Source organism: Python bivittatus, unplaced genomic scaffold (genome assembly GCF_059951505.1).
Source record: "Python bivittatus isolate LINGU-HERP-01145 unplaced genomic scaffold, Pbiv_v1 ctg000970_np1212, whole genome shotgun sequence".
Classification (NCBI taxonomy): Eukaryota; Metazoa; Chordata; class Lepidosauria; order Squamata; family Pythonidae; genus Python; species Python bivittatus.
In genome coordinates this window covers 2007393-2025535 of record NW_028277121.1, presented here as the reverse complement: position 1 = coordinate 2025535, position 18143 = coordinate 2007393, and the positions used below count along the sequence as shown (strand labels likewise).

The 18143-nt window shown below is 41.5% G+C and overlaps 1 protein-coding gene across 1 annotated transcript in view; it reads right to left on the bottom strand.

Annotated features, from left to right (window-relative positions):
- GRXCR1 (glutaredoxin and cysteine rich domain containing 1) overlaps nt 1-18143 on the bottom strand; it is a 41675-nt gene that overhangs the window by 9166 nt on the left and 14366 nt on the right. Inside the window, exon 2 of the mRNA XM_088131194.1 lies at nt 5054-5293. Coding sequence (XP_087987320.1) covers nt 5054-5293 — 240 coding nt within the window. The remainder of the gene's footprint in view (nt 1-5053; nt 5294-18143) is intronic.

Below are 18143 nucleotides of genomic sequence, written 5' to 3'. Positions count from 1 at the left end.
TTCCTCCCAAATGTTCCCTACCTGGCCTCCTCTTTTTCTTTGTATTTATTTATTTTGCAACTTCAGCCTTTAGCACCTCACCCTGATTACAGTCAGCTTCCCTAGAAACCCTCATTGGGTCTCCAGCCAGCCCCACCCTGGTGTCAGGTAATCACTTTTCCCCAACCTGGTATCTCCAGCATGTTTGTGTTTTGTGTTAAAAGTCAACCCACCTTCTGTTAAAAGAAATCGCAAATTAGGAAGTTGTCTCTTGGCCCAGGATTCCACATCAATACTTTCATTGCGTATCTAGCTACATATCCTGCTTGGCAGACCTGTTTGACTAGATTTAACGATTTCAGGGAGCTGACTTCCTGGCAGAACCCGATTCTATTGTATTCGGCTGGAGCTTGTGCATCTTAAGGAATTGACAGGTGTTGTTAGTTACTTCTGAACGGCCTTTAAATAACATGCCTATTTCCGTAAGCAAATTGAGTATAAAATTATGCCTCCATATCATCTCTTCCTCCTCCCATTTTTTCAATAATTTCAGCCCCTTAATATGATCAAGTCTCATTTTATGTAACCTGCCAGCAAAAAATACTTTAAATAAATATGTAATATTGTTATCCCAGCAGAGGGCATGATTTGTTTTCAGATACAGCAGCCTGATGCTAACGTTACAAAGAAGTACTAACATAATGGAAAAATCCAGGCATGGGCTATTGCTAGGACATCATTTAACCCTGGTCAGGGTAAAAATTATTTGTCTTTAATTAAACCGAACAAATAATTATCACTTACTAAGACATTGCTGAAGCTATTGGTGGCAAATCCTCATAGCTTCTTCTTGGAAAGGAAAGGCCAGTTAAACTCATTTTTGGTCTTAATGGCAACAGGCAGTGGTACGACCGAAACCTTTTCAGTCCCTGCTTGTCTGCATTCACGTGGACATGATGGCATGCAAATCAGTGTGATTATATATACTGGCTTGAGAACCACGGGGCAGAGGAAACTGCAGAGATCACATACGTGTACCGTATATCATATATAATTTTTCAGCCATTGCATTCTTATGAGATTGCAGTCCAGTAAATATCTGCATTTGAATGCCAAGCTCAGTGCTAGAAAGATTTTACACTCTCAGTCTATAGATCCAAATGCTTTTGTTTTGTCTCAGTCAACTTCCCCCAACAATTTTTGTTTTAACATGATCAGTTCATTTCTCACACCTGTTTACCTTTCCCCAAACATTTTTCTGTTTAGAACAAAGTTAACCAGGCATTTCGATTAGAAATGCAGGAGGATTTGTTATTCATTTTGGGTGATGACTGTAATCATTCACCTGTACGTTTATAAGTTATGGTTCCGCGACAAAGTCAAGGTTCCTTGCCTTCTAAATAAAAACCAAATTAAAATGGAATAAAATAAACAATATTTCAAAAAATCTTTGTATCGGTGTGTGATGCAACTTTCTATAGCTTTGTAAATGAAGTAGGTCGCTGAGTTTAAAGAGTCATATTCTGCAATTAATGTAGATCACTGCTGCAATCTTCCCTTTTATAAACTGGGCCCCTGCTGGTAAAAAAAATGGTATTTGTTTGATCACCTGCTGATAAAAGAGGCTGGGTGTGCAGGGTTTACTCAGCAACCCAAACAGATCAGAATTCACTATGCTCAGCACATAACTTTCAAGCACAGACAATAAACATGTTCCATCAACCATTGTAATGCTTGGTTTTTGGTTTTTGTTTTCAAAAATTACATGTATTCAACAAAAGTCGAACAGCCCATATTGGGCACACGAACATTTGCATAAGAAGAACCGCATATAACAGTGAGATTAAACATGACTATAACTCTGATTGCTTCCAGACGTCTGGAAAAGTAATTCCCATTTTACACATTCAGGATTAAAATTTAGAACCTTTGTGTCTTATCACTGTGCTGCCTGGATAGTTTTAATTTTACACATTTTAAATATATTTTTATTTGCTTATTTACTTACATTCCATTCTTTTTCCTGCCACAATCTTGCAGCTCTCAGAACAGTAACAGAATTAAAGCAACATAAAATTCAAATTGCATGAAACAAAAACGAAGTAGGGGAAAAAAATAAGAACAAGAAGAGGCACAGATGCTGTTGTTGAAAGGCTCCTGGAAAAAACTCAGTTTTTAATATCCTCCTAAAAGCTACCAGACAGGAGCCAATCCTGTCTCAGCGGGGAGAACTTTCCATATCAAAGCTGCTATGGAGGAGCAGTACTATTTAGCTTCATCTCCCCAGAAATTTGGGACATTAACAATATATAAACTAAAGGTGTAGAAAAAGAAAACATTATTCAAAACAAAGGAAATACATTTACAGGTAGTCCTCACTTAATGACCACAATAGGGACCAGAAAATTGGTCATTAAGGGGGAAGTCATTAAGCAAGTCACCACATGACCAGACCCGACTTTACAACCATTTTTACGATGGTCGTTAAGTGAATTAAGTTAAACTAATCCAGCTTCTCCAATGGACTTTTTTGCCGAAATTTGCTTAATGATCATGTGATTTGCTTAACGACCATCATAAGAAAGGTCGCAAATCGCAATTATGTGACCGCGGGGGATGGTCCAATGGTTTGCAACAGACATAAGTGCGAGTACGGGTTGTAAAGCACTTTTTCCAAGGCCATCATAACTTCAAACTGTTGTTAAACAAATGGTCATTAAATGAGGACTATCTGTATTTATACTACTAATTCCACCTTGCAATATGCAAGGATAACTGAATTCCTGAATTCTTATGGCAGTCTTACACATTGATTCTTTCAGAATCATTTTCTTGGTCACTATTAAGTTTATGAATGAAGAGCACTGCTAGTACAGATTTAACCATGGTAATTGGGATTGGCAACTCTGTCACTAAGCAACATGGTCATAAAGCATGACAGACTTACAACAGCAGTTATGCCAGTTCAAGTTGCTGTCATTAGGCAAATCCCGTGTAGTCACAGCATCCCGCAGTCACGTGATTGCCATTTGCGACCTCCTGCCAGCTTCTCCATTGACTTTGCTTGTCGGAAGCCAAGAGTGAAGGGCGCAAATGGCAATCACGTGATTGTGGGACGCTGCGACCATCATAATTGTGAGCCAGTTGCTCACAAAGACCTGAACTGTAATCATGTGATCGTGGGGATGCTGTGATGGCCACAACTACAAGGAACAGTCATAAGTCCCCTTGTTCAGCGCTGTCATAACTTCAAAGGGTCAGCATAACGAGTGGTTGCTGAGCAAGGACTACCTGTATAGCACTTCATGCTTTGGCTTGTTAGATGTTGAAATGTGGGATAGTTTTATCAAAGACAGGATCCAAATTACCAATTACAGATATTTCTAATTTCTAGTGTGATTGATGTGTTTCAGATTGTTTACTTTCTACCTGTTGTGTTTAAGTTCCTTAAAATCTTCATTTTGGCTTTAACTACTCCAAAGAATCTTAAGCAGAAAGGAGAAAGAGGCTACACCTGAAGGTGAATTTACATATCAGAGTGTAAATAAAGAAATGGAGAGATGGAGACATAATCCAACCCCCCATAGAAAATATACAGTCACAACAACCATGAGCTGACCATGTGGTATTCTGTCGGCCCTGATGCTTGATAAAATTGCGATAGTCTCAGCTAATGCCCTCCATAAGATAGTGGTGAGGACCCAGGGGATCAAAATAAATACTATTAAAATCACTGGGCTGTTAAACAATACTGATTTCATAGGACTGAGCTATGTTGTCAGCCTTTCTCATCCTGGTGCCCTCCAGGTGGTACAGCATGGGCTTTGACTATAAGATGATTAGGGCAATAGATAGAATGGGTTACACTAATAAAGAGAGCCAGTTTGGTGCAGCGGTTAGGGCAGCAGGCTAGAAACCGGGAGACTGTGAGTTCGAGTCCTGCCTTAGGCACCCAGCCAGCTGGGTGACCTTGGGCCAGTCACTCCCTCTCAGCCCTACAAAGGAGGCAATGGCAAACCACTTCTGAAATCTTGCCAAGAAAACTGCAGGGACTTGTTCAGGCAATTGCCAGGAGTCAACTGTGTGAGAATAACCTTGAGAGACAGAGGAAGAGCCACAGCCTGATGAAAGAAATCTGAGTCCAAAGCAGGAATGGGGGTAGAGAAAGTCATTGGTTTTGGTTGCCTGGTCTGGACTGCCTTGCAGGGCTGACATCAACACTGACTTGAAGGCACACGCACACGGACCCTAATAAAACACTGCACGTTCTAGGATTCATACAGCTGCCATTTCCCCGTGTCTCTGTTCTGGTCCCGTAGGACTGCTTTTCTTCACCTGAGGACTACATAACTGCTGCCCTCATGGTTCATCTCCTGCAGTGTCACCCCCTTCACCCTCAGCGAGGGCAATCAAATAGCCATGTTAGCTGCATGTCAGTGGAGGGAGGCAGTCATACGTGGAAGGAAAGGAAACTGAGCTCTAGACAGGTTTGAAACCCACTTCTTTATTGTCGTGAATATTTGTCTCTTCCCACAAATATTGTTGTGGGTATGTGATTTTGTTGCATCAACAAAAGCAGAGAACTGTTTTTTTCACAATCACAAATCACTGCTTTAACAACCCATATATTAGCATCCATAATTCTGTATTACGTTCCTCACCTAAAATCAGGGCATGTTCCCAAATTACTGTCGAGCATTGCACACACAATCGGATCACCCGTTTATTTTTCAACAGCAAAGAAGGTCATTTTAAATACAGTCTTGAGGGATTAGAACACACTGGGTTAATTGGGCATTTAAGCCTTGCCATTTTTCTGCTGATCAAGGGGCAACTTGCAGACTCTTTAGGACAATCATCTGTAATAGTGTGTACGCTTGATTGCTGTAGGACTAGTTTGCGGAATCAGATTTTGAATAAAACAGGGACGGCTGAAATCAGGCTGATATATAACTATTGTCTGTTGAAGAACAGACAGTTGTGAAAGTAATATCCTTTTTCACGGGTGCTTCCGTAATGATTTCTCATGCTTTTAGATTTAAAATGTTCGGGCAGACACGCATCATGCACTTACCCCCAGATACTGGCCTTCAATAAACACAACGGGAACAGACGGAGTTTTCCCAAGCCTTCTGCATCTCCCATCGAGTTCCTTTCCATAGTCACTATTCAACGCAATGTTTTTCTCTTCGAATTTCACTCTGTGGTTTTGGAAGATCTTTCGAACTAACTCACATCTCTCAAAAGTCGTTCTCACCACCCGAAGGCTGGTGGTGTAAATTACTATGCGTCCATATTCCAAAATAGATGATATCTATAAACAGAAAAGGCATTATTTTTTTTCAGTTATCGACCTTTCCAGGTTCCTTTGCTGTGGTGCTGTAAAAAAAGATGACTTTCAAATTATTCAATTTCCTTGACTCTTTAACCCTGATTATACATTTTCTAGAAGCCCTTTTCCTTCCCAACTTCCATCCTTCCTCCTTTATATATTATAAACTTAGATTTGTAATTTATCCAAGTTGGTCAAAGATCATAATAAAGATTTGATTTCATTTGTAATATATCCTGTTTATTTAGATAATACTTTCTCATAATACTTATAATGAAGTGAAGCTTAAATATTCTTATACACCTCCATGTTTAATAAGGAAACATGAAAAAAAATTGTCATATTCCAAAATTGTGTGTGTGTCTGTGTATACGTATGTGTGCGTGTGTGTAAATATATATATGAAGTGGGGGACCATATTAAACTATTGTTTCTTCCAGGTAACATCACCACTAGTAAGCAATACAACATTAATTCAGTTTTATATTGGTAGAGACAATAAATACTAAACATGGAGTATTACCCTATTTATACATGGAATTGATTAGGCATAGTTACTGCTCTTGGAACGGCAATTAGAGTAGATTACCAGAGGATTTCTAAGATTTGTTGGCCAGGGAGTCTAGAATTATAGTCAGTTGGAAGGGTTAGGGTTAGGATTAAGGTCTAACTCAACGAGTCTAATCCATATTAAAGCAGGCTTCAGTTTTGCCCCTTTATCCTGTTCTTCAAAATTTCCTGACCGAACACTTCCTTTTTTTGTTGGAGAAGGCGGAACCAAAATAAGAATAGCTCCGCCCCTCTTTCTATTTCTAGTATGCGTCCTTTTTTGTTTATAGGTCTCCACTAAGCTTCTTTTGCTGTTCTCCATATTTTCTTCTTATTGGAACAGTTTGCCACTGTGCATTTAGTATCTCCTCCCCCTGCCCACCTTGAGCTATTCTTCCCCTTATCTTTCCTTCCCTTGGGATCCTACTCATAACTGCTTTTTTATTTTGAAAAAAAAAAAATTAGGAGTTCTGATATGCGTTTTACTACACGCTATTCTAGTCCCCCTTAAAATCAAATATTCCAGCATAGTGATGCATCTACTGCCTGCTATGGAGTTATCTCCAGCTCTGATTTTCCAGAAATTGCAAATCCAGCATCAGCAGCATTTAGCAGCTTAATGCTTGGGGCCACAGGTTTGCAGAACAGTGCAAAGTCTTCCGTCCATTTTAATAACAGTCTGGTGAGATTTATCTTTCAGACGACACCAGTTTCCTGGGAAGATTTTCTAGCAGGCCTTTCTCTGCTGTGACTTGATCTCATACACTGGAATAAATAGGCCACACGAAAAAGTAGAGATCACTATAAGGGTGAATGTCAGATCACTTTCTGTGATGACTGGTCGCAGAACAACTGCCTGGTACCTTGAAGACTGAGTGAACGCTGAATATTTGCTCCCTTGTGAAAAAAAACCACAACAGGATATTCTCTGTTTCTTATGTGTACTCATCCATAAAGTAGGCTAACGTGGATGTTTGTGGCTATGTTTGTAGTTAGCATACCTGCTTCAACTGCTCTCCTGCTAACTCAGAATGTGGTTTTGGTCTGGCACAATGTGTAAACCTGTCCATTAAAGCTTAGAGTTTCATGCAAACTGGATCATACCAGACTTACAACCGTGGTTCTTACATTTACAAAAGCATTCCGGAGGAAGGAAGGAAGGAAGGAAGGAAGGAAGGAAGGAAGGAAGGAAGGAAGGAAGGAAGGAAGGAAGGAAGGAAGGAAGGAAGGAAGGAAGGAGGGAAGGAGGGAAGGAGGGAAGGAGGGAAGGAGGGAAGGAGGGAAGTCAGTCTTGGAATATTTTCCGTATATGTTTCCAATAAGTTTAATGTAAGGTTTGATGAAACATTGTATAGGCAGTAGTAATGCCATTTTATAAAAGGAAAAGGCTGGTTCCTGCCATTATAAATAAATGAGCACATCACGTAGCAAAACCTATGTAGAGGGAGACATATATCTTATGAATAGGAAGACATATATATAGGAAGGATAAAACGGCCATTTGTATAGACATTGTGGTTAACTATAGGTAAGGAAACATCTGTTTTAACAGAATATAAAAAGAAGGAAGGATTGCACAGGAGGAAGATAGTCATGCTGATAGAACAGGAACTATTGTAATAAGCTCACACATTCCATTCTATTGATAATGATTGGTTAAATCTTTGCACTAGAAATCTATAAGAAGAGAGACAGAAAAGCAGTCCATCATGGCTGCCACCCAATGTTACTTGACAACCTTGGGTTGAATAAGTATATTTTCTCTGACCTCCACTGATCATCTGATATGTTTTATTGGATTCAATAAACTGCAGAAAAATATGTTTTATTGGGCATAAACTGCAGAAAAAGGTGTCTGATCCAAAGAAGGAAGGAGGGAAGGAAGGACGGACGGACCAGGCCATTGTATGCAAGTTATTGCAGCCACTGACAATGCTCAAACATTGTGCAAATTTAAGTAGATGCCATCTGGCTTATAGAGAGTCACCAAAGGCAAAACATCAGCCTGAACTATGCTGACTTACAGCCTTATGCTGAATCTTTGTTTGTTAGTTTATTACACTTCTATTCTGACTACTAATCCAATTAGCACTCTCGAAGTAGTGAGCACAATAATTACAATTTCAATAATAGTAACCCATTAACAGCTTAAAACAACAGGTACAAAGACAGGCAGCTACTGCCTTTGTTTAGTTATTTATAAAATTACCTAAGAGGCGAATCTTTTAACCTCAAAAGATTCCCTTAGCTGAATTAGGCTTTAAAAACTTTGAAACAGTGCCACAGCAAACAAATATAACAAAGAGGGAAGAAAAAAAAATAGAGCAGGATTAATTATATTTGAAATCAATCAAAAGATAAACAGATTAGCAAAGTTTAATGACCTTAAACTAAATTAAAAATAGAAGTAGTCTGACTTCCTTTGGTGGCCATGCCCTCTGTTCTTATCCATTTAATCTCTCAAAAAGGTTTCCAAAGCAAATTTAGTTAGCAAACAAGTTAACATGGGAAGACAGCTATCTTGGTCCAAAACAGCTTAGGACGGAGATGGAGAAATACCAGGCCTGCTGAGTTTACTTTGCTATATGCAACCTGGAACAAAGCCTCACCAAACCTTGTAATGAGCATGGAGACACGGAGAGATCCAGCGCCATCCTGGGGCAGTAGTGCTCTAAACCTACCAGCAAAACCACTGGCCTGAATGCTTCCTTGGGGCTGGGTGCACCTGAGTTCAACTCCACTCATTCTCCTGTTTCAGGCCTTGTAGGGTTGCCACCCAGATTATTGCCTAGCGGGTGCCTCCCTGCCCTCCCCACTCTAGAGGCTGCCTGCTTTCTCCTTGAACTCCAAGCACCGCAGTGACTCCTCAAAGGAACATCACACTCCACTGAAGTTCAAGAATCTGGAGCATCTACAGCCTTCTTCAGCCCCAGCCAAGACACAGATGAAAATGAAGGAAGAGTTGCAGCCTCTTCCGGTCCTTTATGGCCAAGGGGAGGGGTGGACGCCCATAATATCTCCATAGCCAAGGAATGAAGGGAGGAAAAAAACTGAGAGGGAGCGGGTGTGAGAGTCAGACTGAGCAACGTCAGAAGCCAAGTGCACGAGGTCAGACTGGTTCATCACAGTGACAAGGCACAGAGTGTCAATTGTTCTCCTCATAAAAAAAGACTCTCAGTCCGTTACAACATATGGGCGAGGGAAAAAAGATGCAAGCTTCGAACTTTGGCTCTGCTGTGCATGTAGCTTGAGTTCTCATTATTCTTTGTATTAACAGCTTTCCTCGTATCTATGCAAAAAACAAGAGTTGCGTCCCACAAGCCTTTTGTTTAAATATTGGTCTGGATGAAGCCTGACGTGCTGAAATATTGGTCTAGATGACAACAATACCCCAGTCTCACCTGGATTTACATTTTCAAGATAAAGTGTAAAATTAAAAGTTTGCTTAAGGATGTTACTGTGGCCGATCACCTCATCTTTCCGGGCTATTTTATGTAATCTCTCCCTCTGCGAAACTCGGTGCTCTTTGCCAAGTGAAATGAACAAAATCTCATCCACCCGGGCTTCGTGGCTCTCCTGGGAACAAAGCCAAGCCCACGTACTTCCATGCCCTCTGCTTTTTCCTTTATTTCGTATCCAATATAAAAGTCATCTGAAGTGCTGTGTGAACAAGGGAGCCACTGTGACAACTGCATCTTGTTCTTTCGGATATTGTGCTTGCAAGCTGGGGCATTTCACACTGCAAGGGTTTCCTACAAATGAAGGCTAGAGGCGACAAACAGCAATCCGAATCACGGACAGCGAAGAACAATTGTCAGAATACTGTGCTGACTACTCTATGAGGCAATGGGACATAATGGGTGCATTATAAAGAGGCAGTGGTGTATCCTTGTCTGAAGAGGCGCTTGGACCAAGTTGTTTTTAACAACCTTTGCCTTTTTCCAACCTTCCCTTCCTTGGGAAGGTGGTTGAGAAAGTACTAGTGAATCGGCTACAGAGAATCCTGGATGAAACACATTATTGGAATCAGGCCTGGTTATGGGACAGAAATGATAGTGGTCCTTCTGGCTGATGGCCTTTGTTGAAACCTAGATGGCGGAATGTGTTCTTCTCGGTTTTGTTACTCCTCTTGGCAGTGTTCGATACCATCAACCATGGTATCCTTCTGATCTGCCTGCAGGGCTTGTGACAATGGTTCTGCTCCTCAACTGGGTGGTCCCAATCAGTGGTCATGGAGGATCAGCGCTCAGACCTTTGTGAAGTCCAGTGTGATTTGCTTCAGGGCTTGGTACGTTCCCCCAGGTTATTTAACTTCTACATGAAGTCACTGAGAGAAATCATTCGGTGCTGGAGGGAAGTGTCATTAAACTGGAGATATCCACGGTAGGAGGAGAGCTGTGTTAGCCTATGGTAATCAAAAATCAGAAAGAGGTTGGTAGCACTTTTTCTGGTGCATCTGATGAAGTGAGGTCACAAAAGCTTAGGCCTTCTTCTAGACATTTGCTAGTCAGAAAAGGTGTTACCAGACTCCTCCTGATTTCTGGGGATATCTAGTGATACAATGTGGGGCCGCCTTAGGAGATCACCTGGAGACTGCCTTTGGTACAAAATGCAGAGGCTAGACTCCTGAAGAGACCATTCTGACAGGCTTAGACAACAGCTACCTTGAAGTCCCTGCATTGGTTGGCAGGAGGCTTCTGGCCAAATTCAGAGTGCTGGTTATTACTTCAAGGGCCCTTTATGATGCAACACCAGGACATACCTTACAATGCCGTGCCAGAATTGGACCTGCTTGACTGGTCCAATCTTCAAGAGGAGCGTACTGCAGATCCACCTCCTTACAAGGTAAGAAATATGGATTAGGTAATAAGCCTTCTCAGTGACAGCCCCTACTGCGTAGAATACCCTTGACCCTACCGACATTTTATAAACAAGTAAAAACAGTTTTGTTCCATCATACATTTGGCGATTAGATTAGATTAGATTAGATTAGATTAGATTAGATTAGATTAGATTAGATTAGATTAGTTACCTATGATGTTTACCAAAGATTTTTTATTTTATTAATTGTTTCTATTTAGTTTCCATTTTCCTTTCAACTTTGTTGTACTCTACCTCAAGTCTGTTTGGATTGGGGCAGGTTATAGGTATTTATCCAGATAGACATAGCCACACATTGATATTCTTTTTATGTATGTGGTCCTAGTGAACATACGTATGCAACCGCAGGATCAATTTTTACATGGAAATCTTTACTTCATACATCCACCCACAATACATTCTTATAAAAAGTATGGAGATTTTCCTATCAAAATTTATCCTGTAATTACATAAGTGTGCTCATTGGCACTACATTCCTAGAAAGAAAATAAATTTTCTTATACAAAAACACAAATAGAAATTAAGCTAACACTCACACCATCTTGCTTTCTGTGCGATGATTTTTAAAGTAAGCAGTCAAGCATATTTTTTCACACCCAGATGCAAAATCTTTACAATAAGCTGGCCCTTAGACATTCATCTGACAGATGCAGACTTGGGTTTAATTTCCTGCTCAGCCTGTGAGGCTTCTTGGGTGTATTTGCATAGCATTTCAAAATTCAGCTCACCAATAAAACTGGGAAAACAGCACTGAATTGAATTTGATGAGATGGGAATGCTGTTGTTTGCCTGAAACTTTAAGTATCAATGTAGTTAAGTCATTGAGCCCACCTAGGATTACTCTACATGGTCTTGAAAAACCTGTTTGGCATCTTCAGTCCTCCAGTTTGGATTAGAGAACACATTTTTCTTTGACAACTTGAAAGGCTGTTTCAAAAAGCATGTCCTATTCCAATAGAGTGTTAGAGCCTATGCACAGATTATCATTTGCAAGAACTGTCCATCATACATCCCAAACCCATAATTGGGCAGTGTTCCCTTGTTTTGTTTTTTAGGATCAATCAAAATGCAAGCTTTTGAATTCCTGAGAACTTTTCATCAGATGAGATGTTACCTAAAGCAGAGAAGGAAGGAGGAGGAAAGTCATAAAATTAAGCTAGATGTTTCAGTTACCAGATCTGGACTTTCCAACTCTTTTCTGTCCCCTGATCTTGGTAACATCTTGCCTGAGTAAGCATACTGAATTCAGATACTCGCACACCTTGATTTCATTTTGGCTAGCCCTAACAAAGGCCACCATGGATTTGGGATTTTTTTCCCTTACAGACTAACATTGCTTTTTTTAATGGAACTGCTCGGTTACGAGATCATGGGGCACAGCCACTCGTCTTCCTTTCAAGGCCACAGACATCGACATTTTTTCACATAATATTGACTTCTGCTGTACATAAGCTTAGCAGGCATGCTTTGAGACTGGAGGCTGTGATATGAACCTCACAGGGAAAAGCAAAATGGGAGGGTGGGCCCAAGAACCTAACCGTGAGGGAGTCTCCATATTTTCTCCATATGGGAGAGAGGATAGCTCATTCCCTTGGTTATTCCGTCTTAGTATGCAGCCCAGTCAGGTCATACTGTCTTGCCAAAAATAAAAAGGAAAACCCTCCGTTAGAATTGAAGCAATGGCTTGGCACCTTTAATGTATTAAAAAAAGAAAGAAAAGCGATGCCATTTACTAAATCAATATTCTTTACAGATCTGAAAACGTCAAATGGATTTCATTTATTTATTTAATTTGTCACATTTATAGGGCCGTCCATCTTACACAAAGTGACTCTGGGCGGCGTACTATAAGATCCACCATCAAAAATATACTACAAAACCAATTAAAAACAATTAAAACAGTAAACAAAGATAAAAACAAAACCACACGCGGGAGAATATTACACACATTACAGCCAACATGCAGGATCCCTGTTACCAGAGGATCCCCAGGCTTGTCAAAAAAGCACGTTTCAAGGGCTTTCTGGAGGCCATGAGGGTTGGGGCTGACCTCACTTCAGAGGGATGATGTTCCAAAGGGCGGGTGCCACAGCAGACAAGGGTCACCTCCTGGGTCCCGTCAGATGGAACTACTCCTTCGCAGATGGGACCCCCAGCGTGCCTCTCCCACTGGACCCGATGGGTCGGGAAGAGGCGGTCCCTCAGATAACCTGGCCCCATGCCATGTAAAGGTCAAAACCAGCACCTTGAACTGGACCCAGAAGCAAACTGGTAACCAATGCAGCTCACGAAGCAGAGGTGTAACATGTGTCCTCTTAGAGGCACACATAGCTGCAGAGCGTGCCACAGTTGTTCCCCATCCAGGCCCCTACAGCCTCCAGGCACTGGGATGCTCTGGAGATAAGTGGAGAAAGCTGGCGCATTCCAGAAGATAGTAGAGAGTTGTGCCTGGGAACTACTGGTCAGTCTGAGAAGATTTCTGTAAATAAGCGCTAGCTAATAAACCTTGCTGATTGAACCTACACGGTCTCCAGGAGTTCCTTGGGCTAGGCCTGACATCAATCTTTTCAGACTGACCAGCAGTTCCCAGGCACAACTCTCTACTATCTTCCGGAATGTTTAGGGATGCGCCAGCTTTCTCCGCTTATCTCCAGAGCGTTGCTCTGGAGACGAGAGCACCGTCTTCACCCCCCTTCCTCCATTCCAGTCCATCACATATCCTTTGTTGACCTCCAGTGGCCCGCTAAGCGTCTCTCCTCCCTTTCCATTTCCCTCAGCTCCTCCGTAAACCACGGAGAGCAACGGGATCCACGGAAGGGAGAGGTCGCACGGGCGCAATCCAATCCAAGGCCACAGATGCCCTCTCATTCCAAACGACGACTCTGCCAGACCATACAGCAGACCCTCCAGAACAGCCCCCAGATCCTCTGGAACCCTTGAAACAATTGCTGCGGGTTGGACTTCTAAGTCCATTGTGCAGCTAACGTTGTGACATCCTTTTTCGTTGTTTAAGCAGAGGAAACATTTCTGTTCCATGTCTTCTTCTCCACTCCTTAGCCTGAGTCAGTGCATTTCAGTGCCAAGCAAGCTGATCTGTACAAAGGGCCCCGTCTCTCTGTATTTTGTCAATCTGAGTTTATATTAATTAAAACATGTGCCACTACTTCTAATAGCAGCCCTCTTGGTGTGACAGATTACCATCAGTAAATTGCCAGTTGTGGGAAACAATTGCTGGTAAAGCTGTTATCAGCTGGGCCAAACTCTGATGAAAATTTGCTGCAAATTTTCCTTGGCAGCTGATCTCCTCTTTCATCCATGATTAATTGCACTCCAGCCTTCAGTCCATCTGGCACAGTAAAAACTATTTTTCCTCTTCTTCAGTACATTACATAAGCTTGGGTAGTATTGACATAAGCTATCATTTTCCGCAGCTGGATCTGTAAATCAGGGGTGGAAAAGGCCATTTGTAGTATGTAAACTTTACTGTGCTGTTCTCGGTGCGAGTTGTTAGCATTACGATGGGAAGGAACTACTGTTATCCTGTAAACTTATCTGAGGCTGCCAGTAAGATTTATGACAAAAAGCATTAAGAGACGGAACCAGGCAAAGCTGGACCAACGATCTGCACTTGTGCAATGACCGACTGGCCAGCAATCTCATGAAATGATTCAGCAGGCTAGTGACTACTCAGAGCCAGGCATATGGAAGAGGTGAACTCAACTTTTGTCTGCATTCAGCAGCTAGTGAGGGAGGCGTCCCTTCTGTTGCCACTCAGTGCAGGACTACAAAATCTGGACTGCAAAACTCCAGATGACCACTAGAGGGCAGCACAATGGGTTCTCTTTAAGTATTCGCTGCCCCCTAGTGGTCGTTCCATGTTGTTTCATGTTTTGATCAGATTACCCTATTCCTACAATTTGAATAGATCAAACCTGGGGGGACGAAGGGAGCGCTGTTTTGTGAGAACACCAAAAGGAGTTAATAGAGTTGGCCAGTCCATTAAGGCCAAGAGAGTTAAATTCAACCCCAAGCAGATCCACTGTTGCGCAGGGCTAAATTCACACCCCTCAGTCCATTGCCTACCTAGACAATGAAGAAGGGGCTAATATTGTCATGATGTCTTGACAGTACTTTTCTGGCACAAAGGCTCATAGAATACTAGGTCGTTTCTGAAGAAAGTTAATCCTGTAGACACCTGTATTTCCAAAATGATAAATTTGGGACCAATATTGGGTACTGCCAGAACCACTAGCAAGTTTTGGCTGTGTTTTGTCAGAGCAGGGTCAATAATATAAGAACTATCTCCGATTGTACAAGCTTTATCAGACAGTGTACAGAATAAAGTTTCTGCACTACCTATCTTGTGCCTCTACAGACAATATTGTATGTAACAGCCTGGCATACAAACCCAGTACTGCAACTAGAACTTTCTGCACGACCTACACGATTCTCAGAAGCTGGTTGAACACTGCATAAATATGCAATTATTTGTGTAACACTCCATTTTAGCTACAAAGCCTCTAGTTGTAGAGGTGCTGTAAAAAGAATCCTTACATTAAAAAAAATCTGTGTCAGGAAGGGGATTTCTAGACTTCATTTTTTGGGGGCAGTTTTCATTTGTGCCTTCTCCCAATTGCAACAGTCCAGAAACCATTCTATAGTGCAAGGATCCCTTTGAGTATCTCAAAGGGATCCCTTTGATCCCTTTGAGGTCTCTTTGCTCTCCAGATGCGCCAGTACTACAGATTCCCAACCAGCGTGGCTGAAGGCTCAGAAGCTTGAAAGTTGCAACATACTTGGAGGACTTTGTGTGGGCAAAAAGTATTTTCCCAAAATGTACTGTTGGAACCACTTCAATGATATGTAAATAATAACAACAGCAACACCTTTGCTTTAAAAAGAAATAAAACTAGAAGCATAATTGGCATTAATGTTAAAGATGAATGAGCTTCGATGTGGTATCAGTGTGACAGAAGTGGCTTCTTTGCTTAGCCTCGGTGTAGCAAAGTGCTAATGAAGGTTTAAGTCAGTCCTGGAGTAGCATCTTTAAACAAACATGTTTCAGGCACAAGACAAAGGGCTCCCAGCATTAACCTGTGAGAAAACACAGGACTGCCCACACTGGCTGATTTGCCGCTTAATTAACATAATTGGCAACATACCTTCCAACTGCTCCTGATTATTTAATCATGTCTAGCACATGGAACTGGGCTTTTCATCTTCGGATTGCTTTACAAGCTTTAATAATTAAATAACACAGCCCATCTTCCCTCACCATCACCCCAATTCTGTTGGCCTGTTTTGTGCTACATGCTATATGAGGCATACTTATCCTTAAAGCACAGCAACATTGCAAAAGAAAATGAAACATAATTTACTTAGCAGGAATCATGAAGCGTGATGAATAAAATAAATAGAAATGGACAACAATGATCAGCGTAGAAGTGAAATTATGGGTAAGTTTTTGCCTAAATGCAGAGGAAAGGGCAAAGCATTCCCTAACCCTTCGGCAGCCATCACAAGATGACTGATAAACGCTGTTATTAACAGAGGCAAACTCTCATCTTTTTTCAGACATTGAGCCCTAAAAGCAAGGATTGAGTTTATATTCAGCTTGTCGCATCTGTGCTGCAAAAGCCAGAGACGTAGGCAGGACGGCGTAAAGACTTTTCTGTATCTCTTTGCTGCTACCTAGCAGCCGTTGCAACGTTGGCAGGCTAGACAGGGTGCACCTATTTCGTGTGCTTCCCCCTATCCTGCTACACAGAAAGATGAAGCTGCTTCCATACGCCCGTGCATTTGTGGCAGGGATTGGCACATGAGTGAGCCGCAGGATGCTTTAGGCTTGGAGCGGCATTTGAGCTCCTCCTAATGAACTACCATGTTCCGGGCCAGAACTGGAGTCCTACTTTCATCAGCGTGGTTAAAAACTGAACAACAAATGTGAATTTTCCATGCCAAACTCATGATTTTCAGCAGCGCTGGCCCAGATAGCTTCTTTGCTGCTGCTTTTTCCTACCGGCCCAGTCTGCCGTACCGCTTCCCAGCTTCGTTCCCGTTGGCTTGTTTGCTCGGAAAAGGCAAACGAGCAAAGCCTGTGAGCAAGGTATTGCAGTAAGAACAGCGGAAGGAGGGCCTGGAAATTGACGCCCTGATGGAGCAAGGCCTTGGCATCACCCAGTCACACTTATCCTTGCCTGCGGGCCCACTCCTTTTAATCGAGTTAGCCGTGCTTTTTTCCAACCTCATTTAAATAATGTAGGAAGTGGTGCTGGGATTTCTGAATTATTTGTGTGGTTTTATTCTTTATTAATGTGGCATCACAGCGTATGTGGCATTTTTACAGAACAGCCCTACCGAACAAAACAAAATACTCTAGGCCCTTGCCTTGAGAGGTTTAGAGTTTAAATAAGGCTTAGATTCTTAATTAGTCAATGATGCCTTATTCATGTTCCCCCCAGTTTAGTTGGGGACATATGCTAATTACAGAAAAAGGCAGCATTCAAAGAAGGATTTTTTTTTTATGATAGTAGTGCTTTTATGTATTCCCTCGTTTCTTTAGCAGTCCAAATGAATATTCCAAAGTGAAAAAAAAAAAGGAAAAAAGGATGAATTATAATACTTCTGGATGGGAAATATACTTCTCACAAGAGTCCGTTTGATGTATTTTTCTTGGCTTCAGGGAAAGTATTTTTATTCATGTATTCCAACATCCCCTTGGGTGTAATAAAGAACCTGTATTTCACCATCATATGCTCTGCCACCTTGTATTTCAAACAAGTTTGCCCGGGATTTTCAAAACAGACAAGAGTCTGGTACTACCTTCAAGACTCATCAACTTTACTAAGGAATAAGCTTTTCCCCTATCTCCACCATGGGATTTTCAAGCTACGGTTACCAGCCATCTTTTTAACCCCGATCAAGCTTCAACATTTCTGTGGCAGACATCTTAGCCAGCATGAAGATATGACAACCCAGCTTCTGATGTCGGGTTTGTATCTTTCATCTACCAAAGATATCTAGGAAAAAAGATAAAACAAACGCAGCCCTAGTCTATTAATATACAATTGTGTAAATGAGTGATCAAGGAAACAGATGACAGCAAACCTTCTGCATCCTCATTTTTTCATGGTATATCGCTGTTTTTCAAACTTGGCAACTTTAAGATGGGTGGACTTCAACTCCCAGAATTCCCCAGCCAGCAGTCCACACATCTTAAAGTTGCCAAATTTGAAAAACACAGCATAGATGATATTCTTTTAAAAGAAAAAAGAAAAAGAAAAAGCTCAGGATGATGTTTCTCATGTTTCTAAAACAATGGTGATAAAAATGTAAGCTAGCAATCCAGATAGCTTTTATCGTCTCTTCTGTCAAGCGTAGAATGGGTCTCTCCCTCACGCTA